The sequence below is a fragment of the Vanacampus margaritifer genome, chromosome 11 (assembly GCF_051991255.1).
Source record: "Vanacampus margaritifer isolate UIUO_Vmar chromosome 11, RoL_Vmar_1.0, whole genome shotgun sequence".
Taxonomy (NCBI): domain Eukaryota; kingdom Metazoa; phylum Chordata; class Actinopteri; order Syngnathiformes; family Syngnathidae; genus Vanacampus; species Vanacampus margaritifer.
The window spans coordinates 2,063,684-2,091,223 of record NC_135442.1 but is presented as its reverse complement, the minus strand read 5'-3'; the positions used below and the strand labels follow the sequence as shown (position 1 = coordinate 2,091,223).

The following is a 27,540-nucleotide window of genomic DNA, read 5'->3' as shown; positions in this document are numbered from 1 at the left end:
AAAAAAAAAAGTCACCTGAGAACCGTTTTAAAGTATTTCACATTTGATAGCTTTGAGGGTTAGAACTCAAAAAGTTTCATTTAAAGAGCAACAAAATGTCGATGAGAAATCTTTTTATTTTTGACTGTCCTTTTTTTTTTGGACAGCATAACAGCAGACATAACAGCGTACAACATAGCAACAACAACAACAACAAAAAGAGCTGATCTTCATTTTACAGGAGATTTTGAGCAAAGCATCTTCATGTGCTCGGTCGGCTTCCTCAATGGAAACAAAATGATTCAACTGAAAATGATTGACAACACGACAGCTCAAGTCGTCACAATGAAGACAAGAATGGAAAAGGACATGACTTTGAAAAGCCTCCTGCTAACGTTGGTTTCTCAGGAGCTTCTGGGTCCGTTTGAATAATCCAAGAGAGTCAGAAATTAAATTAAACAAACGTGACCATCTTTCCCGATGTGTCTTTTTGCTGATAGGTTTGTCCTTATTGGAACTTGGCACAACAAATCCGTTTTTACTGGTCATGCTACAATCGGGTCATCGACAGGAGTGGCAAACCAAATAATAATAATAATAATAATAATAATAATAATAAAAATACAGTATGTCACATGGTTACATGAAAAACAGTCAACCACAAACAAACAAACGTATTCTAGCAGCTGCAACTCGGCGATGGAATGTTGACGGAAAGGAGACGGCTTTTTTTTTTGGGGGGGGGGGGCATGTAAAGCACCAGCCACAGTGGGCTCATCAAGATTGGACACGGTTGCCCCCCCCGTGGAAGATTCACTTCATGGTCTGACATCGCCGGGCTGGGATGAAGACAAAAAAAAAAAAAAAAAAAAAAGGATTTCGTTTGGTCTGCCGTGAGATTTCCATCCAACTCGCTCAGAAAGACTCATTGGTGCCTTGAGATACGAGTGGAATTTGCTCCTAACTCAAAACACGTCAAAATGAATGGAAATAAAATCGATCCATTCAAAAAAATATATACATATTTTTGTAATGTGTAAAAAAAAATAGCTAGTGTTCTTCATAAATTAAAAAAAAAAAAGCAATGATATTATTTGGAATGTAAAGAAATTAATTTTTTTTGCCACTTTTCTTTTTCTTGCTTCAATTAAATGATGCTGCTCCTATAATGACATTTTGCATTGTTCGTTAGCATGAAGCTAACAGAGCCCTAAGGCAAGTTTTAAAGTCACGTTTAGTTTGAGTGAGAGAAGTTGTTTGTTTGTTTTTTTTAATTGCTGACAAGTTTGCCGAGTTCGCCGTCACCAAACGACGCTCGTATCTCAGCACGCGTCTCCAAAAAAAACTTCAATGGGGCCACTTGTATCTCAAGGCGCCAGTGTAGTTTCTGTGGGAAATATTATTTTAGCTGCTCATCAATTTACAGTACAGTGTGACAAAACTGGCTCGTACAAGTTTTTGGAAATGAAGACTTTTTGTGTCTTTTCAAGCGTGACCTCAAAAACTTTTTTTTGTGGGTCTCTCATGACAGACTTAAAAGTCTGAATGTTTTTTTTTTTTCGAAATGAGCAACATGACGGCAGATTTCCTCAACGTTTTCATGCACGGCTTTTTTTTTTGGGTGGTTCTTCTCATGATGGACATGCTGACCAAATTTGACTTTGCTCTGACTTTTGGGAAACTATTTGAAGGTCACAAATGAGTTTTTGGTCACGGGAAATCCCGTACATACTACGTGATGAAAAAGTGGTCAATCGCTTGTTTACACTTAACAAGACATGCAGAAATCTTACACCGAATCTTACGTGGAAACACGCTTTTCACTGGACAGCAATGATTAGACTTAAATTGTTTTTTTTTTTTCCACATTTAAACTCCAAATGAGCTCTTAAAGCCGGACTTCATTGGCGAGTTGCACGTTTTGTTACGTTATTTATGCTAAAGTAAAAACTTTGCTACAGCTGTAAACTAAAGTCAACTTTCTGCAACTAAACAAGAAAAACAAACAAATTAGACATCATCTTGTTGAAGGCCACTAAAATCTATTTTCACGTGTGAGAAGCTAATTGTTGAGTTTTGCGGCACGTTGGATTCCTCCAAAACTGAATTTCCACGCGGCAGTTTAAGCGCTGCCAAAGCAAGTTTCACAGGAGCTAAAGGCTTTTTGTTTGTTTTTCATCCCAAGCCCGCTCGGCGGCTTCACTTGCGCTTTCCAGCAAAAATGCGCAGACGGATGACGTAGCGGTCGTAAATCGAATGGCACGGAGACGACGAATGCTGAAAAGCGCCACGCTTGCTTCTTGCCGTCACTTTAAAAGCCAAAGTCGAAGACGATGCGGTCCTCGAAGATGGCGATGAGCAGCATGATGCCGAAGCCGCTCAGCAAGCCCAGATTCTGCAGGAGGAAGTGGCCCAGCTGGCAGCGCTTGTGCTCCTCGCTGTCGCCGTGCAGCAACTCGGGCAGCTGACGACACAAGACGGCAATTAAACGATGGTTGGCAACAAAAGTCAGCAGAAAGTCTTCAAATGGCTCCAATGACGACAGAATACAATTTTGGCGTCGCGGCCGGTAGAAAACGTGGCTGAGGTCTCGTGATCGGTGGGGGTTAGAAATGGGACTCGCCATTTGATTCCGATTTTCGCGGCACTTTGATCGCTCCAAAGAACGGCTATTCATACAAAACGCTTCTCGAATGTTCCCCTCCAGCAAATGCTCTTCCTACGCGGCGAAAAACGACTTTTATTGGAATAACTTGATGGTGACTTTTTCCTTCTACTCTCTAATGTGGCTACAACTTAACGCCACACTGCCCCTAAGTGGCCAAATCGTGTATAACATGAACAGCGCTCCCAATAAAGGCACACACAGGCAAGGTCAAGAGAGTATAAAGTCATTGAAATAAAATCGATTCAGAATCGTACTAAATCCTGATTCTTACGACAATCTATTTTTGGGGGGCACACCCCTAGTGGGGGCGGGTCTCACCATATCCACCAGGGCCACGTAGAGGAACATTCCGGCGGTGATGGCGAAGATCCAGCTGGTGACGCTGTGCGTGAACTGGCCCACCGCCGTGCCGATCACCATGCCCACGTAGGCCATCAGGGCCGACAGCAGATTGTACACGATGGCCTGTTTCACCGACATGCCCGCTTTCAGCAGCACGGCAAAGTCACCTGAACACACACACACATGCACGCACGCGCGCACGTTCAATTCTCCTGAGTGGGAACATGTTTGATAAATAAAAAAAAATGTTGTACAGATGACTTGACATTGCCCTAAAACAAAAAAAAGTGTTTATGTGTCGGTGCCAGCATGTACTTGTTAGCCCCAAGGACAACAAGAGTAGCACACAGGTCTTACCAGTGATGGGACACTGTGAATTACAGGAATAAAAACAAGACGAAAGTGAACATTAATGTCTTGAAACGTAACGCTTTTTTCTGACTATCACCTTGAAGGTTATTCTCGCACCTCAAGCCTGCAAATCCATCAAAAGGAGGCGACACAAACGTCTCCTCGTCTAATGCGCTCATGATGACACGCTCCTGAAAAAGGGGGGGGGGGGGGTGTATATGAAGGAGGCGCCCCCCAACCCCCCCCGGCTTGTGACTAGTGGCCTCTTTTCCTTGCTAATTAGCAGCGTGAATAAACGAGCCCTCCGCAGTCAGCCGTCAATCAAAATGCGCAATGAACTCTCGCTCGGCTTTTCCCGCCCTCCTCATCCGCCGCAATTAAAAAGCAGCCCTCGCCGCTAATTAGCTTCACCCCGGGTGGTTAAAGAAGAATCGTAATCGGCGCCAGTCGGGCACGCCTTTTGCTTTTGTAGCTCTGCGTTTTGGCTGACAGGCGTCACGCTGGCTTCTTTTACACACGCTGAATACGGGGGAGGAAAAAAAAAGAAAAAAAAAAAGCTGGACGAGCTGCTTGTGTTGAGAGCGCCAACATCTGGATTGACGAAGAGCGCCGTCTGTGAAAACATTGGGTCATCTTCATCATCTTATGTCAATTTTCTTGTTCCGGACCACTTCGCAATCACTAGGGATGTTCGATCACACTTTTTTCCCCCCCAGATCGATGCCGGCACGAGTATTCTCTCATTTTCTCCGATACCTCGAGCACATCAAATAACATCACGAGAAAACTTTGTGAACAAATTCCTTTTGTTGTGAAGCAGATGACAGCTCCTGCAGCAGTGTAGCGCCAACTACTGCCGTGGAGGACTTCATGTCACATTATTTTGCCTTCAAGTATCGGTGGCTTGTATCGGCAGCCGCTACCGGGCTGTATAAGGCCAGCTCGATACCTGTCCCCATTTACAACAGTGCCGCAGGAATTCAAACGTTTCCTATTTTTCAAAACGTACAAAATTGCAGCGTTCAATAAAAAAAAGAGCCAACAAAGACATGATGAAGGTATGTCATTTCTCAAACAATAAAAAAAATTGTCGACTCACAATTGAAAAAAAACTTGCTCAAAACAAGTGTTGTGTGCAGCCAGCGGTGCCTGAGAAGCATTTTGTTGATTTTGCACTTACCGAGTTCATGAGGTAGTTCGTGGCAGAAAACAGCCACGGAAGTACTGATGCCTCCTGTCAGGTTTGCGCTGAACGCTGCACCTGAAGACCACAAAGTTCAAAAGGTCAGCCACGCCCGCAAGGCACATTTGAACCCGAGAGAGAACCAAAGAAAGGAATCTGTTGTTGACAGAGCTCATAAAACGCCAACTTTGCAAGCACTCTTAACGTTTAATCGTGACGGATCGGAATGTGAATTGTTGTCAAACGTCTCCGGGAGATTTGGAGGTTTTGTGGGTCACGTTTGATTTCATTGCTGGCTGTTATTCGATGTTCTTGTACAATCCAAAACATCGGTGCCACTAAGTTGAATCTAAAAGGGGCAACTTGCAAAAAAGTTTGGGATACTGAGAGCTTTTTTTTTTTTTCACGATGAAGGTTGAACTTAATTGAACTTTCTAATGCACGTGTCCAACTGTTCAATGTTTGAGTATTTTTAATAGTTTTTTTTTTTTTGGGGGGGGGGGGGGTGTATTTTTCGTAGCAAGGCTTGAAGCTCTCTGATGGCGGCTATATTGTTGCTGTCAGGCAGAATCTTCACATTCCCATGATCTATCATTTTTAGGAATTAAAACGCTAACCTTACATCATATTTAATTGCTAATTTAATACAATTGAAAAAGAAAAAACTAATTTATCAGCAAATAAGTAGTGAAATAGACGGAAATAATCTGCATGAAACTTGACCTTCTGCACTAAAGCATGACAAAAATCCATTTGAATAAAACACATTTAGTCAACATTTAGACACTTGCCGTTGTTATCGTTGTGTCAAAACAAAAGAAGATTCAATGAGGGGAAAAATATGCTATTGACCATATTTGGACATGCAGGACTTCCTCCCACCTGACAGCATTGACAAGTCGAAGGCGGACACGCTTATCAACTTGTATGAAAGTATAATTTTGTAACGCGGCCGTGTCGTACCGATGGCCAGCCCGTCGCTGAAGTTGTGCATGCCGTCGCCCATGATGACCATCCAGGCGATGCTGGCTATGCCGGCGTCTTTCATCTCCTGGTCCGAGTGGCAGTTCCCGCCGTGGGAGTGTCCGTGGCCGTGCTGCTTGACCTTGTGCCCGTTGACTTTCACGGGCGAGCGGCGGCCATCGGCGGCCTTCAGCGGCGTCGTCTTGGTGGGGGAGTCGGGCGCGTGCAAGTCGGTGAGTTGCGTGTCGTCGTGGTCGTCGTGGCGGGAGACGGCGCCGCTCTCGGGGTCTAAACACAACGGGGGACGTCACGAGCGGCAGTTGACAGGCGGGAGGAGGAAAGCGAGCGCCACTCACCGTCGCCCAGCGCCTTCAGGTGCACCCATTCTGCATCGGAGCGACGGTTTAATTTGTGATCCGACAACTTCCTGCCAATCTTGCCTTCTTCGTTGGCTTTTTTTGCAGCCTTCAAACAATAAACACGACAGTGGCAGCAAAAGCTCCAGTAGCGATGCAGGCATAATAATCACTTTTGTCCTACCCTTCGATCCTTGTAGTGCTTAAACATGCCGATACAATGCTCGAAAATGAAGAGGAGGTAAATGCCGGCCAACGCCGTCAGGCCCTTCCACACTCCGTCATAGTCGGTGGCCAGATCGCCGGCGTGGCCGCCGCCGCTGTGGTCGTGCTGCCCTTGAGACTGTCGGCGGAAAGCAAACGGTCAGGATGGAGCACGGCTGTCGGAAAACAAGGCCGCCACTTTGTGACTTTTACAACTTGCAGCGACTTATCGCAGTTGTCGTCTCTCATCTTTGAGTTGCAAAGCTTTCAATGTTGCCATTCGTTTTTTCTCACTTTGATCAAACGCAGTCCTTCAATTCAAAAACTTGCTTCAGAAAATAAGAGGCCTCTACACTCCGCATCACAGCACACGGGTAGGTTGGAAACATTAACTCATTTGCTCCCAAAAACGTATAAAAACGTTCTATTTTAAATATTGCCATGGTCCCCAAAATTTATTTATACGTTTTTTTTATGCTAGAGCATACAGAAGGCTTTGATGCAGTCTCTGACCTGAAGAGGTTGCTTAAAACAAATTATTACAAAAAACGGTCAGCTGGTGGCAGCAGAATTGAAGAGATCAATTAGGGCCATGTTGAAAAAAAAAAGCTCTTTACTATATTTGTGAATAATGATGAAACTTAGCTATATTCTAATGCTAATATAGCAGCAAAACAGAAACGGACAGAAATACCCATTTTTTTTGTCCTGATGAAAGAAGAGACTCGTCTTTCTTTTGGTAGGTTTTATGTTTTATAGCAATAGAACACAATATTCTGCGGGCCTTGCAAAATCAGTCCAAATCCGGTAAAACAGTTGGGAGCGAATGAGTTAGTGGCAAACGCCACAAACGCCGGAGAATAATTTTGTACACCCTAACACATTTTTTTAAATATCGTATAATTTACTTCACGATTGTGTCTCACTTGGTGTTGATACTTCACCGAAAAAATAAAGATTTTTTTTTTGGATATCTTTATGTTTAAAGCCTGAAATGTGGCAAAAGGTCAACGAGATCATGGGGGGGACTAAAACTTTTACAAGTCCCTGCATATTTTCCATGACTTGATTATTGTATGACGGACTCACATGAGGCAGCAGGTGAAGGAGAGCGTCGCCGCTGAGGGTGCCCACAGCCAGCGCGACCAGGAAGGTGAGCAGGAACTTGAAGCAGGACTGTTTGAGGATGGGCACCAAAACCACGCCCAGCAGAGACAGCAGGCTGATGATGGTGATGGACACGAAGCCCCAAATCCACGTCCACACTAGAGAGAAATTATTTTTTAAAGAAGCTTCAACAGCCGACCCGAGTTAGCGTTTCGGTTTTCTGCCGATTGTTTTCCGTGTGACTTTGCCTCATGATTCCTCTTGAGGGTTTTCAGCAAGAAACTTTCAAAGGACATTTCAGCAGAATCACCACTTCGTGTTTTTGTGTTCAACGCCATTGATGGAAGACGCGAGGCAGAGCGGCGTGATAAAAAGGTACGCTATCATTTAAAGTGTCAAAACAGCGCAAGGCCAAAGTGAAAAAGTTGATGACTTTTTGGTCACAGAGGACAAAATGCTTAATGTGGTATGAAATTCAATGTCGCACCAAGTGCTGGCGTGTTTGCTAAACCGAAGCCGGATCCTTCACCACTGACATTTGGCTACGGCTTTTTATTGACTGAAACGCAGCGCGCATGTAATGGACACGCCTGCTGCCAGTAGACGTGAGCGAGCGGCAACAGACACGACCGCCGTTGGTTCCTTTGGCAAAAAGACAAACACAGGTTTGAAGAGGACTCAACTTACAAATGCTTAATAGTAGCCATTTTGTTTTCACGGTCCGAAGTTGACAGTGCAGGTTGTTTCCGGCTAAACTGGATCGGAATTTCGACTTGCAATGCCAACAAATATCCACAGCAGGGATGGCCAACTTTGATGCTTTCATCGGTGCGACTCGGGTGGCCGCATACGAACACGTTCAACACACACTCCCTAAGCTGATGGATGACAAAAAGGCTATGGACAAAGTATGCGCATATACATGCTCTTAATAGATTTCATTTTTCATCATACATTTGACGATTTTTACCATCCACTGTCCTAACGCAACAACAATATAACCACAGGTGCAAATTTTTTTCCCCAAGTGCTAAAAGGGATGTCAACAAAAAAAAAGCAAAAAAGTGCAAAAATATTTTGTGCATTTCCCCCAAAACTTTTGTCCACATTTATCCTTTTTTTGGGGGGGTGAGAACCTATATCAAATGTTTATCAGTTATCTGAAGAATTATTTGGGTTTGTTAAAAAAAAAAAAAAATATATATATATATATATTATTAATTAAATGAAATTTATAGAGGGGTCACTTGTGGTCAGAGGTCGTATGTGGCCCATCCCCGATTTAGAGTAAGATACTTTTTGCTACTGTTTTATAACATTTTAACAAATAAAGATTCTTATTCAATTTCCTTGGGCACTAACAATTTACCCACCACACCAACGTGTTGAACGATGGGGTACTTGCAAGGTAGTGGTGGACAATTCCTTTGTTTTACACTAAAGGTCCAAGTGCCTGTTTCTTATTTAAATTATTATATATATATTTTTTAATCTGTCACTTGAACCATGCAGTATAAATCCACATGGCAAGAATGCAATCTAGGTCAGACGGAAAGACAACATTTTGAAAACAAATGTGCTTTGCCTTTGCTCATCTTTGAGCATACTAGAAATGTTGTCCACTTCTCCTGGAATGGCGTCAACGGCATGCTAATCCCTCCAAATTTTCTGCACCGTTAGTTACTTTTGACCAGCAACCTTGAAGAGTGACAAAGTGAGATTTGCAAGACGACATTGCCGTTTTCTAGCCAGTTCCATTGCCTTGCATTCAAGGGACCGTCTCTCAAGTAAGCACCTCGCCAGAGGCAGAGAAATAATGAATAACGGCAAAACCGGCACTGGCAGTTGCGCCGCCTCTCCTTGTCAAATGGACCCCAGGTGGGGAAGTTTGTGAGCAGATGATGTGTCTTATGCCTGACAGAGTGGTCTTTAGAGAGACGCAATCAAGCTGTAACCGTCTCATTAACCAGCTGTAGGATTAAGAAACATTACGGGGGGGGGAAAAAAAAAAACGTTTCCCCTGGCAAAAGTTCTCGTTCAGAAAACAGGCACAAGTTCCTCTTGGCAGGCAGCGGCTCGAACGTGTTGATCCCGCAGCCACTTGTCACTACAATGTGGAGCGCTGGCATCTGGATCATTCGCTACAGGTCAACAAAGCCACTCGGAGACATCAAAAAGGCATTTCAGTGGTTTGTTAATGCTAGCTTAAAGGCCGCAGGTTGGTGGGAGATTCATGAATGGAGCATTAATAAAAGAGACAAACATTCTTTGCTCAAGTCTTGTGGCCTCAGTGGACTGAACGCAAATCGATAGTCGGGCGGAATTTTCAGTCGGACGTGCATTAAAAAGTTTACAGAAGGTCAAATTAAGTTTGTCTGAAAAAGTGCATTTGTGGTCCTTTGTGAGATTTCGCTTGAAAGCAGAAATATTACAAGCATTTTGTAGCGTATGTTGTATGGCAGACAATATTTAAATAATGAAACAAATTGCCATCAGTGGTATGAGATTTTTAGTATTATTTGTCAGTGCTGGCAAAGGTAAAGGCATTAGCAAACAGCAACGGTTGAATCGAGGCAACTGGACTCCATCTTGCGACTGGAGCAAATATGCTATTAGGCTAACGATACGCAAAATGTGTTTACAAGATGGAGGCAAGACTTCCAATACGACATCACTTTCACTAGCGCGCCACAGACCACTCTTCAACAAATTCAAGCTAACGTTGAAATATTAATATACCGCTGCTGCCTTGAAATGAAAGTTTGCAGCCAGCTATGAGAGTTAGCGTAGCTTTAATTAATGAAGTGACTTTTCACCGAGTCTGAACGCATATAAGCTAACATGGCTAAAATTAGCTCCTTTCCACTCACAACGCAGATAAGTACTATTATTGTTGTACTATATTTTGATTTCATTTAGACACAATAAATTGTTTATTTTCTTTTTACATTTACTAGTCCGTAGGTTGTTTAAAAATAAAATAGGTTGCATTCAGAGGTTGAAAAAAGTTACCGTTATTGACCCGAATATTGCCCAAAACATATTTTAGAGCTGTAATTGCAATAATGTGATAGAATGACATTTTACAAATTGTTGATGTCTAATGAAGAGCATTATAGCAAAGTGAACGGAAGCCTCCAGGCTCCAATACATTAAGTGGCCGACGATTAAGTAGCAAAACAACGGGCGGTGACATTATATGCCTCTTAAAACATGCGCTTTATATGCCTTTTTCTTTATGTTGCAAAAACAAACAAAAATTGTGCTCGTCATAAACGTACGCTCATCCCTTGAGAAGGCAGCAGCGCGCGTCCATGTTTACGAGTGAGACTCATCGTTAGGGAGGAAAAAGTGGACACAAATTTTGTGTAAGCCTCACTTTCTCCTTTTATTGTTGCCGCTGTTTTTACTGCGCCTTGAACGAGCCAAGAGGTTACAGTTGACTGCTTTTTTATCTGTTGCGTCAGGCCAAAGGCAGCGAGAGCGGGAGGCCAATGAATAGCAGGCCGACAGTACGTAACCGCGACTCCGCACTCGATGCAGCTCATCTCCATCTCATTACCCGCACGCGGATGCACTTTTATATACCGCGCGTGTAAATGTGAATTTTATTTTTGCGCGGGAAGCGGCGGGGTGTTAGTGGTTGCCGGCAAAAGAAGCAAACAGGGAAGCAGACTCAGTGGTCCGCAACCTCTCTCCAATTATGACTCTCCTGTGAGCCTCGTCTGAGGAAAAATGGTGCGGGGTGTCACTTATGCGCTCCTAATTGGCACAGCACAAAAACGAGGGGCATTGTGGGAGCACGCAGAAAACAACCGCACATTTTCTCCGCTCCCCCACAGATGCCGGCAGGAGGTAAACGGAAGAAAGCTCCCGTGGCTTGTGGCCATGCCGATGGATGAATCTCGGTACGGCGTCCCGCGCCTCTGCTTTTTCCACTAACGAGACGCTATCTCTTGCCCTTTTCCACTCGTTCCTGTCGTTTTCCTTGTTAATATTTGCATATTTAGGCCCGTGACACAGCACTGCCTCTGGCACATTTCATACAGGTACCTCCAAAGTAGAATCACCCTAATTATGGATCTTCAATAACACTTTTTTTACAGACTGCTACCAGTACGAGTACTCAACTCGAGCAGTCACTGATACCCAGCACAAATACCACTAGTACTTTTGATACAAAACAATGACAAATTGTTGTGGTTTTTGGTTAGTTTTGTGTTTTGTCATTATCTGTGTTTTGTTTTGGTTTGGTCTTAGGCCCCGTCCACACGAAAGCCCGTTTCAATGTATGAGCGCAAGTTTCCTACCGTTTGGGCAGTTCGTCCACACGGCGGCGCAGTTTCGGATCACTTTTGGAACCGAGCTCCATAGTGGAAAGGTTTCAAAACGCGCCCCGTACGTTCCAATGTGGACACCATATGCGGGATACTTCTCCATTGATGATGCAATTCTTGCATGACTGCGCACCAACCGCCAGACTGTCAACAACAATGGCGGACAGCCATTCTCACTGATCTGCATACATTACTAGATAGGCGATAGCCCATACACGCCCGTGCAAGCCGTTAAAGCGACAGCGTGGACATCTTACTCCTCCCATCGCGCGAGTAGACTACTGTATAAACTACTTTGAAGACCCCCTTTTTCTTTTATCGCACCTTGACAACAAATCATTTTCAAGAAACGCCGATACAGTCCATCCAGTATATCCCAATATAGCATTTTTCATTAAAATTACATGAAATTGTCAATTTTCTGTTATATTTTTCTATTTATATAAATATACTTATGTAAATTGAATCTTAAAGGGCATCTGTCAAACATGAGCGAAGGGGGTTGCTTCAGTGAAAATGGCTGCAAGTGAATGAGTTAATAATTTAAAAAAAATAGGGTTCATGGGGAAAAAAGACTTAAGTGCTAAGAAATGTGTACTACATTAGCCAGTTAATGCATTTTTGCATGTTTTTGTACTTGATAATTCATAGTCAAAGTATTGTAAAACCTGTCAAATGTTCTGCTTGTAACGCATTAAGGCAGCCACAATTATTTTTTTCATTTTAACTTTTTTTTTTTTCTGGCTGATTAATTGGTTAACAGAATTATTTTCTGCTAAGTATTGGAATCGGCATGCTTTTTCTTGGGTCATGACAAACAGTGACTACGTGTTCTTGAAATTTGCAGCAAACTTTATGGCTTGATGAACATTGTTCCACATCCCGTAACTAATTAACTCCAAACAGTGTCTCAACCTCTTCATTCTTAAAGGACTCTCTGAGCAGTTTATAAGGAGCCACGGGGTATTAAAAACATTCCCCAGACTGTAACGGGCTGTTAACGGCTGTTAGAAGCTCGTCAATAAATGCAACAAAAATGCACAAAATGTATGTTTTGTAATGCTCATGAATCGTCAGTTTTCTGATAAAGGATGACATTTCAGCAATTAACGACTGATGATCTCTCCATAAATAAGCAAAAATGACTCTCGAAATACAATATTCCTTCCCACATTCTGATGAATGTGTCAAAAATGTTTGTTTTTTTATTTCTTGGTAGCGTCTACTTGGTGGTTTATTATTTATTATTATTATTATATGGGATTGTGGGGTGATTCACATACAGTATGATCAAATTCTTCAGCGCAGCCATTTTGAATTTGTTGACTTCTCAGCTCCTTGTCACATCACTCCTAATTTGTAATGTGAAATTTACAAGACTTTAATAAGCCACACTGAAAAAGGTATGTAAACTAAAAAATAAAGAAACAAGAGTAAGAATCCCCCCCAAGAAAATAAAAATATTAAACAGGTTTAAGATCATTATTATTGTATTACAAAACTAATACAATGACAATTTTCACATTGGTATTAATTTTATTTTATTATTATTATTTTTTTATATTATTGTCTTTATTCAGTTTTAGGGGGGAAAAAAACACCCCATTAGTTCTGAATGTCGTTTCTGTGTGTTACGCAAATCTTTTTTTAAGTTGATTTTCAAATGATGCTCTGGTGAGTTTTCATCAGTGCTCAGTATAGCAGAAAATGAGAAAAAAAAAAAAGATTATCCCGCACCCAGAGGGAGACAGCCCTTTCAATTTCGTGGAAACGAGAAGAACTTGGTTGGACATACTATCAGGGAACTATGGTTATCGTTCCTAATTCACAGAGTTTCATGATTGTGTCAGGTTTGCTATAAAAAAAAAGATGCTCACAGTTTGCTTTAAAGGTCAAAGTCAGCACAGTGTGAAGGCCCAGTTTATGTGCATTGGCGCTATTGGATTTGTAGTTTGAGCAACAACTGCCTCCATAACACTAGGTGGCGATGTTGCTCCTTTGAGCTCCTTTAGCCGTGGGGCTGCAACAAGGAAAATTGCTCATGTTTCCAAGCCTATTCTGGGTGTGTTAAAAATGTCAACTTTTAAAATCCGGACATGTTCAGATTACAGTGTTTACGTGCATTTTAAACGATTGGTTTCATTGGATATTTATTGCATGTAAGCATAACGGGTTTCTTCGTTTTGACTATCACTCGTGACTGTTAGTGACTCAAATGCAGGTTAATTGAATCACCGTTACAAGATTAAATAATATTTGACCTGGTAAACTGATGAGTTCAATATGCTAGCTAGTATCTTCCCGTCTGTGTCAGAGCATTTACACGAGTGACGAGATCACGCAGGAGGATCACGTGACTCTTTGTGGGATCTAATCTCCTTTATGGTGCTGTTTTTAATTAGTAACAAGGCTTACTCTGCAAACCTGTACTTTGCATTTTTGCATTTTTTTTTCTCAAGCAAAAATACAGTGTCACAATTACAAAAAGTGAGAAGAAGAACTGAAAATCTAAAAAGAATACTGGTTTACAGATCAAATGACTAAATCCTCTTGTGAGTTGAGAGATTAAAATACTGATCAGGTCAAGTTGATACGACTTCAACTCATTCAAGTGCGTTTTGAGAGTTGACTTCCCCTGCCCTTCCTATTCAGAGTAAGTGCACTCCAAAAGAAAGGGTGTGTTATCCTGTCTGCTACCTCTCGTGGTGCGACACTTAAACTGGAATTCTTCAGACTGAGCTTACCATTATTGTATTGACATGTTTGCCTGAGCGAGGCGGATCGATGAAACTCTTCACGCTTACCAGAACTGACGTTCTCCAAGGCTTCCTGCTCCACGTCCATCTGGTGGTAATGGCGGATGCAAAAGCGGCTGTCGATCTGGTACAGCAGGGCGGGGCACAGGTAGGTGAACTGGCTGGGAGAGATGAGGGAATCCGAACTCAGGCCGTAGTAGTTGAGGAGCTGCGTCAGGTTCAAACACTGCGACAGGAGAAAGGAGACATTGGAGGGGTGGACTGACATGTTATGGGAAATGGATTTTTAGTCTGAAATTAGACAACCGAGCAAATCTTTTGTCGACTGCCAATTTCTGAAAATGTGTCTGTTATGCAACAGTAGGGCTAAATGGCATAAAGCCCGCCCCTCAAAGAGATTCTGCTTGATTTCAAATTACTGTCTGACTTTGACATTCTCCGATTTCATCAAACAAGAACTATCCCCCAACCACAAAAATACTCTAATTCTAATCAGTCATTAGTCAGCTTCGGGCAAGCCATTTTTAACTTACTGTCACAAAGTCAATCAAAATAATCATACAACTCTTGCTAATCCGCAAAAGTTAAAGGCAAGTAAAGGCAACAGGACTAGATTTTACACAGACCCGATTGGCTGGATGGGATTGGCATATATTTTGCATTTGATGCAAAATCGGTATTAGGTTGTAATGTCGGTGCTGCCGTCGTAAATAATCCAAAATTGGATTGTTTTCAGTTGTTTCCAACACTTTAAAATAAATTGAGCATGCAAACAAACTCCATGCATCATTTGTGGAGTATTTTTGAAGTCCTACCTCCTCGTGCTGATGAGTTAAGCCCCCTGCATGTCCAGACAGAACCGGGCCTGCAACTGTAGCGGTGTCGGACTCTTCCGGTGCTTCTCGTTTGTTTTTATGGGAATGGCCGTGACCGTGACCAAGTCCATTTTTGTGCTCGTGGTTATCAGACAGGGCTGCGGACGATGAGAGGGTTTTGTTTTGCTCTCGTTGTCCTCTGACCCTTCCTGGCTTTCTTGGCCTCTTGGGCTTCATGTCCGCTGGGGCAGGTGAAGGCGGCAGGTCCGTTTGGGCAGAAGACGGACGCTCGTGGTCGTCGGGAGGCAAATCCGTGCTGCTTTGAGCATGTTCGGAACGGTGGCCGTCGTCCTCGTCAGCGTGGTCGTGACTATGCTCGGCGTCGTGTGCATGATTGTGAGTATGGTTGTGATCGTGGTGGTGTTTATGGTTATGGGCGTGTTCTCTCGATGTACCGGAGGGTGTGATGGCGGCGGCGGCGGCTTGCCGGCTGCACTGCGTGGGACCTTGTTCCGTGTGCGGATGATGAGAGCTGGGATCGTGATGCTCGTGGCTGTGGCCGTGAGCGTCGCCGTGTGTATGGAGGCCCGCCTGCACGTCCAGAATGTCCAGATGAGCCACGTGGTCATGGCCGATATTGTCGTGATCCACGTCTACAACTTTGACTTGGCCAAGACCCAGGCTAACCAGGAGACTCTGAAATCCTTGGAAATCCAGTCGGTCCTTCTGGCCATAACGCCTGAACAACTGCTGAATGTAGAAGTCCTGCTCTTCCTCTAAGGAAGTCCACTTAGGACGAGCAGACTCTGTGGTTGGAGTAGCTCTTCTCACATAGGGAGCCTGGGAAATCTGAAGGTCATTGTGGGTATGGTTGGCGTGGTGACGACCGCGGTGCTGCTGGTGGTGGCCGTCGCCGTGACAGTGGCAGGACTGATGGTAGAGGAAGGTGAGCACACACAGGAAACAAAATCTGGTGTGCACGTGGACTCGCATTGTGCCTAACTTCGGCTCCCCTGCCAAAACAACAATTTAAAAAAAAAAAAATGATTTGAGATAAAAATGTCAATAATGCTTTCAAAACAGAGCATTAACAATCAAGCGATAGATCCTAACTTTTTTTTTTTTGTCCACTTGTGGTTAGGGTTTGTATCGAAAGTCGATACCGGTACGGCACCGGATGTGACTTAAGTTAAGTTAAGTTAGTAACCAGACCGAATGAAAACGGACGTTTCGGTGCCCGACTTTTATTGTTGTAACGATCCCTTGCTCTTCCGATGTCAACTTGCGGGACCTGTGGCGCGCTACAGTAGAATCATGTTGCACACAACACACTAGCAGATCGCATAAATGCAATATTCAAACTGTCTACATTGCTATCTTGCTCTGAGAATGACATATCTACTAGTCAACACAATACAGTCTTGAGAGAATCGAGCAGCAAATTGCTCCTCCTTCCCACTCTAAAAAGCCCGAAGCAACAATATCGTCCGAGTCAAATGATCCTCATAAGGTTTCCTGTGAAGCCTTAGGGGTAGCGGAGGCAAGGCAAGAATGCTGGAAGTGAGGATCAGGACTAAATCGGATGTGAGATGAGCATTACTGCTGCCACGCAGCAAAGACAAGACATACAAACACGGACTGCTGGCAGATACCTTCTCAGTCAACTTTTAGACAGAATTCCCAATAAGCATGGGCCGGTTTAGTATGACAGGATGATAACTGAACACGATAACTGGTTAGGGAAAAAAAAACACTCATACTGCTGATGCTAAGATTTAGCGGTTTTGAAACCATGACTTTCAACCCTGGATATAGTTTGAAGCCGATAACCGGCTAGGGATGTGCGGTATAAATTTAGCATTCGGTTGTTTTTTGGACTTAACCCACCAATCGCACTAACTCTTGATGACTCAAGCACCAACATCTTTTCAGGAATCACAATTGTTGTTTGCGTATTTTTCCCCACTGTCAAATAATGAAATAATGTCCTGTTTTTGAATAAAGTGGATGGAAATCTAAACATGGTTTATTTATCTGATTCATTAACAGATTAATAGATTAGTAAAATAATCGTTAGTTGCACTCGCAGCCCAAAAATATCAACAATGTTATTTGCATTCGTTTGCACTATTGACATATTGAATGTTTTCATAATTACATTAAATTGTATCTTTTTTTGTTTAGTTTTACTTTTCCCGTTTTTATTTTTATTTCGTTTTGCTAAGAGACCATATTTGTTTTTGTAAATCCTTTTCAAAACATAAAAGTAGACATCTTAAAAACATCTACTTTTTCTTTTGGGTTAGGGAATGAAAAGGCAAAATTTCACAGCTTTGAACAGGAAATATTTACATTTCACCTTTAAGTACGGCTAACCCGTTCAGATATGCTACTTGCATTACAATTTTTATGTTTATCTTGCAATATACACCTTTAATGTAAAGGGATTCAATTTATAGTGCTATGAATCTTAGGCCATAACAACCTTTCCTTTAATTAACTCATGTCTAAATTACAAGGTGGCACATTTTTTGATCAGATTACATATATCAGATAAGCGCAAAGATTTCATCAAGCAGCAAACTACATCAACAGTTTAGCTGCTCCTGACTATTGTCTCCTTGTGGACTTCCTCCTCCCAATACGAGAGTGGAATAGTAGTAAATTAATACACATCTATGTATGATATGCTATGCTTTTATCAATTCACAATCTGTGTGACAAAATATGTCAACGTCAATTTCATTCTGAGTGCTACAAATTGTTACCCTTCTATAAATTGTCCAGATTATAAGAGTAGCGACAGTCAAATGAATTCCTGGAGCTGAGACTTGGTTCCCGTATGAAACTGCACGAAGGAAAAGAAAGTGAAGACGAACTACTTACCTTTTCATTTACCGTTGATTGAAAGGTGCGAAATTACAAGCGATGGCACTCTGACCGAAGGTTCCGCATTAAAAGCGTGGCAAGAAACCTACTTCATGGCTGTCGACAGTGTTTATAAACACGAGACGGCTGTGACCTATGAACCTCACTGCTGATAGGGTAGGGTAAAACCAAGTCCCCTTTTAAGATCACACCCTCTAGTCACAGAGCCCGATTGTGTTATCTTGATTACAAAAGCCTTCTCAACTTATGGGAGGGAGCACAAAAAAACCCTGAAGCCAACATTTGATTTAGATCATGGCAATTTGTGAACCGCAGATATACGAGAGATTACTGTACGACAGGTCAGGGAAAAACAAGTATTTTTATTTTTTAAAGCATAACACCAGAATCTCTAGTATGAGTTGTTTAAATAACGATGCCTGTTTAATTTTCGGTTTGTTTCCTTCAAGACTTTTTTCCTGGGGCCTTTGATGATGGACATGTCCACCGTATTTCATGTTGATGGGTGTGCAACTGGTGTTGGGGGGGGGCATACAATATAGTTGGGTTGACTACCACTTTCAACGTACAGCACAGGATATCATGTCCGATCCTAAGTAAAGAATGATGTCGCTGTGAAATTAATCTTTTGTCAACTTACGTGAATACGCTTCCTCCTGCCTGGGAACACCCCCAATACTGATGCTGCTCTTTGAGGGGCTTTTCCAGCTCTTCTGAAAACTGAGCTCTGGAAATAAAGAAAACAAACCGCTATAAATGTCAAATATAAATATGTCAATTTCTGCTTTTGATATTGCTGTTGTTTCTAGACAGTCATAAGCTAACGTAGAAAAGGCGAACCTCTCAAATAGCCGTCGTATGGAAAATAATTATTTTACATGTATTAACATAACATGTTTATACTTTATTGTAGACATCTGTATTTTCTTTAACATTGGGCTTTTCACTTTTTGTACATGAAGCAATAACGGTGACCTTGACTGAGAAGCCTGCTCGGAACAAATTGGTTGCTTTCCTGTCTAGCTGACCCCCCTTTTTCTCCTCCCAAAACCTAACCGGGCTGCATAAAAATCTTCCCGTGATAATTTACTGTGCACACTCTCACAGAACACTTCTTGTAGAATGCTCTTTAAGACTTGTGTATATTTGAAGCATCAAATATAAAGAAACCCAAAAGACAAATTTATTTCCAGATTGTTTTGTTCATCTCGCCTAACTACTGAAAATTCCACCACATAGCCAAACTGGATGTCAAATGTCTCCAAGACCTGGCTAAAGCTTCTGTCATCTGAGGAGCGAAAGCGGCACCTCCAAATGAACCCACAGCTCATTTTCTGGACAAAATGAGAGCGTCTTTCAGCCAGTTAACACGTGCGAAAGGGTAAAGGGGAACACGCGGTAACCGCATGGAGGCAATTCATTACAAAACCAAATAAATCATAGGAGCCGACAACCAACCATTGCATAATACCCATTAGTCAAAGAAAGACTCTAGGCTACAGTATGTTTCTAACTATGATTCCACAATAAACACATCAAAACAACTTATCATTATATAATAAAAAATCTGTCCAATAAACAAATGAATGTTTGAAAAGTGTTCCATTAATGGATTCTGTGGGGGGTACTCAGGATGTTAAATAAAAATGTATGGACCGTTTACCCTTTGATTTAACACATCTTCAGGTGGTTAAACGTATAGCAATAAAAGAAACCGTTTGTAACGCTACTTAACACTCGCAGTGCCCATGCCCGTGTCAATTCCAGGTCACTGATGACAGCAGGATTCCAGCTCATTTCTCTCATAAGGGAATAGCTGATGTTCAAACCCTAAGCTGCTTCATATGATTCTCACATGACCATATCAGTTGTTTTTTCATGTCAGTATCTAGCATGGGGCTGCAAGAAAATGGGAGGGGAAATCTACACTATAGAGATCTCAAAATGACTCCTCGGGAAAACACAATACTGTACCCATTTAATAACAAGCATAAATTAATACAAGACAGACCACATTTTGTTCGGATCAACCACTTCAAAAGTTGCAGCTAGCTTTAGCATGTGCCTCTCAATAAACTTGAGCAATGTGGAAAACTTATTTTAGCATCGCAGTTCATAAAGTGAAACCGATATACAGTAGTATATTTACATTTTTATCCATTTTGATGACACGCGAAAAAACCGCATGAAATTACAATATGTAAGAAACAAAGCGACTTTCGATGCATTTTGAGTCGAAATAAATGTACTTTTTCTATGATATTCTAATATATTGAGACGCACTGGTCTGGTAGTAATGTTTTCTCAAACATGATTAGCACAACGAGCTTCACTTTCGCAAACATACCAAAATACAAAATTAACAAAGTCAAGACATTTAAAATATATACAGTATATAGAGAGATTTTTTTTGTTTTATATAGCTAAGCAGTTAGCGACAATGAGAGAAAAACAGAATCGGATCAACCGCAAACACTGTCCTAAAGTTTCAAAGGCTGTGCATTGTCCAAGCATTGTTTTGAAAGTCAGTAACATGGGGGGGGGGACGGAAAATCATCAGGCAAGTACTTCCCAAAACATTTCCCTTCCTACCCCTTTATTCTTTCTACAACCATTAAACTTGCATTTTGCATCACCCGTTTGATGATTCACTTTAATATGTTAAACCAAAAACTGCAGGAAGCGGCCCTTACCTCTTGTCAAAACACGGCAACCAAATCCAAATGTACACCCCTCGAGCCCAAGGTAGGACCACTAAAAGCTTTGAAGTCCAGAGGCTCAACTTATTTGTCCAGAACGTAGGGAGGCAGGGTGTGTGTGTGCGTGTGTGTGTGTGCGTGAGGTATGACCAGCTACATGTGGAACTCAAAGCAAATACATTCCATTTGACCTGTAATATGTAGACAATGTTTACATGAGAATAACCATAACCCAATTAAAAAAAATAAAATCTTTATATTTTTGTTATGTTTTTTTTTTTTTTTTTCCAGGAGAGCTCAGTATTGTTCATTCGATTTGACATCATCATTGCTCTCCTTTTTTTTTTAAATCCAACAAATCAATTAAAAAAAATTTAATAAATGTTTTTTTTTCTCTTTTTATTTTATTTTAAATACATATACATATATATATACATATACACACATATATATATATATATATATATATATACTTTTTTTTTGTATGTGGGTGAGAATGTGTATGTGCGTGTGTGTGTGTGTGTGTGTGTGCGTGCGTGCGTGCGAGCGTGTGTGTATTCATCAGTTCACCTAAAGCCCATTAAAAAAAAAATCCCATACTAATAATATAATATAATAATAAATTGCCAAATGCAGAAACATCAATGTAAGTTATCACGATGTAGTGGCTCTCGCTAACAGACAGAATTAAGTAACCGGAATTAGGTTAAAAAATTCTATATACGTAGACCATGTTTCTATAAATTTTGATATTTGGTTTTTATTTGAGGCAGATATTTTTTCCATTAAAATGTGATTTATGATTTATATTTTTGTTATGTTTAATGTACAGATGACAGCACTGGGGAAGCCTTGTGAAAACAATCATAATTTGTATGCCAGACAAGCATATACTTGGATTGTTTTGAGTACTAGTCCCAGTATACGCTCTTGTAGGAGGAGCGTTGTCAAGATGAGAATTATGATCAGAATGGTGCGACAACAGTCCTATATGTGTTATGCCATTAATATTCCCAATGTGATGGACTCGCACAACACGGTCAGGTGTTTTCAAACGTTTGGTGCCAGGAACCAAATCCTTGAAGGGACCCGTTGTTAGAGGGCTGTCGCATTACGCTGAATTAATTTGATCAAAGACTCGCAAAGTGTGGGAAGGTTGAGACATGGAGCAGATTGCGATAGCGTAATCGCAATAGTGACCTTCAATGCGGCAAGGCAGCAATATAGCTGGCAATGTGGTGGTAAATTGACTTACAGGTAGAATGATCCTCGGATTATCATTCTTAAAGAGTTGCAATGCAGCAAGATCGCTGATACACTTGCTAAAAATAAGAACAACCTATCTCCAGAACCTCGCAAGTCAGGTCACTCACGAAACGAGGACCCGCCGCGTGTTCTTTTAGCAACTTTCAGCAGCGGCGTCATCAACATCATTAGTGCCACGCCAAACAAAAAACAAAAACAATCAAAACTCAAAGCGATCATTTCCAGCTCAGAGAATAACGATTACAAATTATCCTGTGTCTTATTTATTCAACTCGTATCAGTCTGCTGTTGCCAAGGACATTGGAAGACATGGTGGGAAAGCTGAAGGACTGGACTGTGAGATGGGACACCCTGGATTGGTCACCAGTCAATCAAATGCATATAGACAACAACAAAAAAGGAACGAGTGAAGATAATGGCAATCAGTTGGCCAATGTCATGAAGACGAATCCTACAAAAAAACACCAAATTCCAGCAAAAATAGTCTTCATTTATGATTTAAAACTAAAAACACTTGCAACCGTTGGACTACCGGTACATGTATCGACTCCACAAAGACAACAAGCAGTCCACAACTCACAAAGAGCCAATGTCCCAGCATAATATCCCCAAGCTATACTCTGGAGCTGTATTTATTAGGTTTCGATAGTAAAATCTGCAAATGGTGCTTGGAATCACACTTTATATCTTTATAGCTGGAAATCGTTCGAGCCGTATACCTCTCAACAACATTTTGGATGGAAGTCAGGATTCACACCTTTTTTTTCTTTTTACATTTTCACAAATCTCTCATAAGTGGACGCACGAAAACATCTTAAGGACTCAAGACTAATATTGGACAGGAAGTCAGCCATTTTGTACAAATTTCCTTTGACAAGCTCCCCACTATGCAATTTCCCCAAACGAGCCACAAATCGAAGCTGACATCCTAAAAGGATGCACCACAACAAGTGAGCTTTTGGCTCGACGCCTTCACGTCATAACGTACAGCGGCATGTACGCTATGTATACTTTTTGCTCAAATTGAGCCAACAGAAGGTGGAAAATGATTACTAGCATCTTACGAAGCACTTTAGATGTTTTTTAGAACATGCTTTTAAAGTAGCAGCTTAAATACGATGTGATATTGACTTTCGATCAGGTTGTGCTGGTTTGGGGCAAAGGGCTTTTTTATTTAAAGGCGCCAAAGCAACTGTTGTTTTATGTTGCACATTTTAAAGACCATTTGCAGAGAGTGAGGATCATAACAGTAAACTAAATTGTGTTGTTGGCAAACATTGCTCGACTGTGGAGCATGTTTATGCTTTCTTGAACACATACATGGTCAGATGACTATTTCTTTACTGCACTCCTCGGGTGTGGGAGTTATTTGTGTCTTATGTCGCTCACCTGCAGGGCCTCAGCGGTGAGCAAACATCACGAGTGTCTGTAAGTACAGAAACGCAGGCAAAGTATAGTCAACAGGCCCGTTGTTACTCTTATATATCATTACAAAGACGTGCTGTGGCCATTGAATATTTCTAGAATCGGTGATTCTATCAATTATTCGAGTAATGGGATCAAAATGTATTTTGCATTAAAACGCCGGAACAAAATATGCACGTGAGGTGCAGGTTTTACTTTTGTCTACTTTGGGTCGCAGTCTTCATGTTCTCCACCGTAGTATCCGTGATTTTGAATGTGTGTGGCTTTTAAGAACGGGGCCTCGCCTGGTGAGTGACGTGGGAGTTAGCCCTTAGGGAGCTGCAATTAATTAATTAATTAATTATGATGCACAAAACTGTTTAAATATTAATATTCTATGGCATCATCTTATTGGTATGGTTTTATAATGCAATTACACTCGGAATTCAAGGCACTACTGTATTAATAGTTTGAACAGTAAATTAGCACAAACTAAGCTTATATTATCCTTGAAAATATTGACGAGTTACCGTGCTTTTCAGAGAATCTGGAAATAAAAAAGTGGGGGATTACGGTATGCCACTTGTTGAATTACATTCAGGCACTTAAACCTGGACTGGCACAAACAAGACAAAAGTTCCTTTCAACCAATGGAAACAAAACAATAAATAGGACTTATGTGTTGTGGTCCTGTAATCACATTACAATACATTTAAGCATACTTTTTTTTTTATTCTTTTTATTTTTTTTTATTCTCTAGCGCTAATCCGGGATTTCATTCCTGTATTGTTTGTTTATATACCGGTAAACTCTAGCAGCGCAGACAGACGACAAGCATCAGAATTTGGCAAAAACGGACCGACCTTTTTAGCAGCTTGTTTATTCTACAACTGAAACGTTGGATCAGATGTTTGACTTTGTTACAATGCCAAAAACTTTAAAAAGGAGGTTTGTTTTTGAGTCATGTGAATGAAAAGCAGAGCGGTTTAGCATTGATGTTTAGCTTGATTTAATTGTACCACTATGTTCTTCTGAACTCAATTATGTTGGTAATTATGAGTTTGTAAAAGTGTTGAATGCACACACACAAACACACACTTAACATTGAGTGTGCTGCCCCCCCCCCCACCTAAGTGATACGATCATAATGTATTGCATTTTGATCACGTGGTTCAGTGAACTCAATTGCTTATACTGGGAATAATACTGCAGTAAAGCCACTTGATGTTTGAAAAGAAATACGATTCATGGAGAAATAGTGTTTTGAAAATGAACTTTATGACTGCATTTAATTTATGGCAGGATACAACAATCCATGTTTTAAAAAACTTCCATATCTGGGTAAATATAATTTCTCTCAGAAGAAATCAAAATGAACTTTTAACATTTTGGAAAGAGCCATTCAATCACCTATTGTAGATTAGTTTAGTAATATGACCAGCAATAATAATAACAATAAAAAAAATCATTAAAAAAATTGTCAGAAGTTTTTTTTCACTTCAGTGAATGCTTGTGTACTCAAATCATAAAATGTGGATTCCTGTAAAAGGAATTGTTTGATGTGTTCACTCCTATTACTACAGTTTGCTCATAGTTTCATGAGTTAGTGAATTGGGCACTTGAACCATTGCGGTGTAAATCCAAGCCTCGGTGCGGCCCCTAAATAGACCAGCCCGGCTTAGTTGACGTGCCAGACGAATGACTACTTCCCACCCTAGAAAGCAAGTTGCGCCATTTGCTTTCTTTGTCCATGAATCATAAGATAAAATGCGCAATTCAACGAAATATCCAATAAGACGCTCGTAATTCATTACACGTTCGCTCGGTTCGCTGCACGTGGCGAGGATAAAAACGCTAGACGCTTCCGGCAAAAAATAATCACGCTTATTAAGTGTCCACATTAGCTACACGATAAGACAAAAATAATTAGAATATAGTCGGGACGGCAGAAAAAGAGGAACTCAAAGCAGCCGCTTTGTTTACGTTGGCGAGGAGCAGCTTGTTAGCTCGGCTAAAGTATCTCGTAAAAAGCCAAGCAACAAGAGCTAGCAAGCAGACGACCACACAGGAAATGAGTCCGGCAAAGAATAGCCCCAAAACGACATGGTTTCTAGTGGAAATGTTCACGAACTACGCTTCAACAAGTGGCGAATATTCACGCAGAAGCCGGCTGAAGCGCTCGTGCCCATGTTGTGGGAGTGAATGAAGAGTAAATGCGGTTTTGATGTCGTTACCTCACTCGAGTGCCGTGTGCATCTTCCTCTCCGCTCGGTACGAAAAAAAAAATCCGCGTAAATGACGTCAGGCGGCTTGAAGGAGCTCTTATTCCCCACCGCTGTTTACGCACTATGCGTGAAGTCGCAAAATAGGCGGGGCAACTGTATACGTAGTTGGCGCAGGGAAGAAGAGGACGGCGTCGTTACTTTTTACTTCCACACTGCAGCAGGCCGGTGTACTGGCGGAACTAGTACAGCAGAGATTTTTAACTGATTGTTAAATTGACTTAACTGTGTCACGAATTCATCATTTGCGTCCACGAGGTAGCTATAATGTGCGCACAAAATAGCAATTCATTCAATAGTTGTTTAGGACAGTTGGGTATGTAAATCAAGCGCACCCTGGTAGATAAGAAGCAAGGAAATCGTGGATTGTGGTTTATGGCAAAGGTGCGCTCCATTTATTATACAGACGTCCAGGTTGCTCATGGAGATTATATTAAGACCTTTAATTTGAATTTCGTGCGCACGTTATGTCTATTCCCTGTCCCTAAGTATACTTTGAGCAAACTGTAGTATTTTATGGTCAAAACTAGCTTTTTGTGCAAGGTATATATCGATATTGCGGTCATAATTTCACTATGTGTAAATGGTACAAAAGTTGATGTTTATACTTTTTGTGTGTGTCAAAAGTATGAAAGTCACATTACTCAAGTTTGTTTGTATTGATTGCAGAAATGTAAATTTTTTCCACAATATTTTTAATCACAAAAAATTTAAAACAATCAAAACTGGGTACAAAGGGTAGTTCATTACATTCACATTTGCATGTATAGTTAAGACGTGGGAAAGATAACGGTAAAGCTGAATATGTAAAAAGAAAAAAAGCATATATATTCTCACATAACGAAAGAATGACTGAGCACAGTCTGCATCGATTTTCCCATCGGCATCGCCACTCGTGGTTCTTTTTGTTTACTTTGGACTCATGATGTGCCATATCCAAGTAATCAATGGATTGACACGCGCTGCACTGAGCAATTCGTCAGTTAATACGGCGTGAAATGATTTTGCGTTCCTTGTTAGGATGTGAACAACTGACTTCAACTCTGAGCATCAAATGCAGGTGGTGATGGTGGTTGTGTGTGCGTAGAGGAGTCATCTTCTTTTTTTAAATTAGTGTTTCAAGTTTGATCCCAGCAGACACTGGATAATACAGATGAACTACTGTAAGGGGTTTGACTTAGTCCCGCAATACATGATGCAGCCGAGTTAATTGCCTAAACCACAGGTCGAGTGTTAAGAACCATCTTTGGAAATTCACCAATCTTTGCAAGCTTGGTAAAAATGTATGCAGCGAGTGTTTTCTCATTAGTGCACAGTTGCACAGGACGTACAAAAAAGTTTTAAGGGTCTATGTCTGAAAATGAACAGATGTCCGCCATTTCGGTTTGAAGTGCAGCCATTGTGAGCGAAATTCCAGACACTGTACATACTTCCGCATCCACACACAAAAGGGTCTACGTCGTCCATCTGTCTTGTTGCAGCCATCATGATACATTGGAAGTAGAATGGTTAAATTTTTAACCATTTAAGCATGCGCTAAAACAGTAGCATATGATTGCAGAACATTTTCATACAGTAATAATGAAACGGCATTTTTGGATCAATAAAATCCAAGTTTTTTGCCCAATTATACAATTATCATGAAGAAAACAGTCCTTATGTGTTCAATGCAAAACATTTCACAACGGCGCACAGGGTCCAAAGGAGTAATAAAAACAATGAGATTTGCATAATGGCCCAGAACAGCAGCTTATATGGCTTACGCCTCAGGCGAGTTTGCTTTGTCGCAATGAGAAGAAGTGGAAAAAGGAAAGAAAAAGTCCTCAAGCACGACACTGTGCTTCAGAGTATCTTCTGATGTAGGATGACATTTAGAGAGTCGGGTTTGAGTTTCATTAGAACTAAGTTGACGGCGCACGGTGACGGGGGTGGGTGGGGG

The 27,540-nt window shown here is 41.3% G+C and overlaps 2 protein-coding genes across 5 annotated transcripts in view; one reads left to right on the top strand and one right to left on the bottom strand.

The window, feature by feature from the left end:
• dnah7 (dynein, axonemal, heavy chain 7) overlaps positions 1–340 on the top strand; it is a 55,708-nt gene extending 55,368 nt beyond the window's left edge. For 2 of the 4 annotated variants that reach the window (XM_077579151.1, XM_077579150.1), the window contains one exon: positions 147–291. The gene's annotated coding sequence lies outside the window, so the exon portion shown is untranslated. Of the gene's footprint in view, positions 1–142 lie in introns of all 4 variants that reach the window. The other 2 variants (XM_077579149.1, XM_077579147.1) reach the window with 2 other exon arrangements.
• Positions 99–25,699, bottom strand: slc39a10 (solute carrier family 39 member 10). The gene is made up of 11 exons (XM_077579152.1): positions 25,554–25,699; positions 18,591–18,677; positions 15,062–16,074; positions 14,295–14,472; positions 7,136–7,311; positions 6,027–6,185; positions 5,843–5,951; positions 5,487–5,774; positions 4,521–4,601; positions 2,966–3,156; positions 99–2,443 (listed from the first exon to the last, which is right to left on the bottom strand). The coding sequence occupies exons 3-11, from the start codon at positions 16,052–16,054 to the stop codon at positions 2,291–2,293; spliced, it is 2,328 nt and encodes a 775-aa protein (XP_077435278.1). The 5' UTR covers positions 16,055–16,074; positions 18,591–18,677; positions 25,554–25,699; the 3' UTR covers positions 99–2,290.
• Between the last annotated feature and the right edge of the window lie 1,841 nt (positions 25,700–27,540).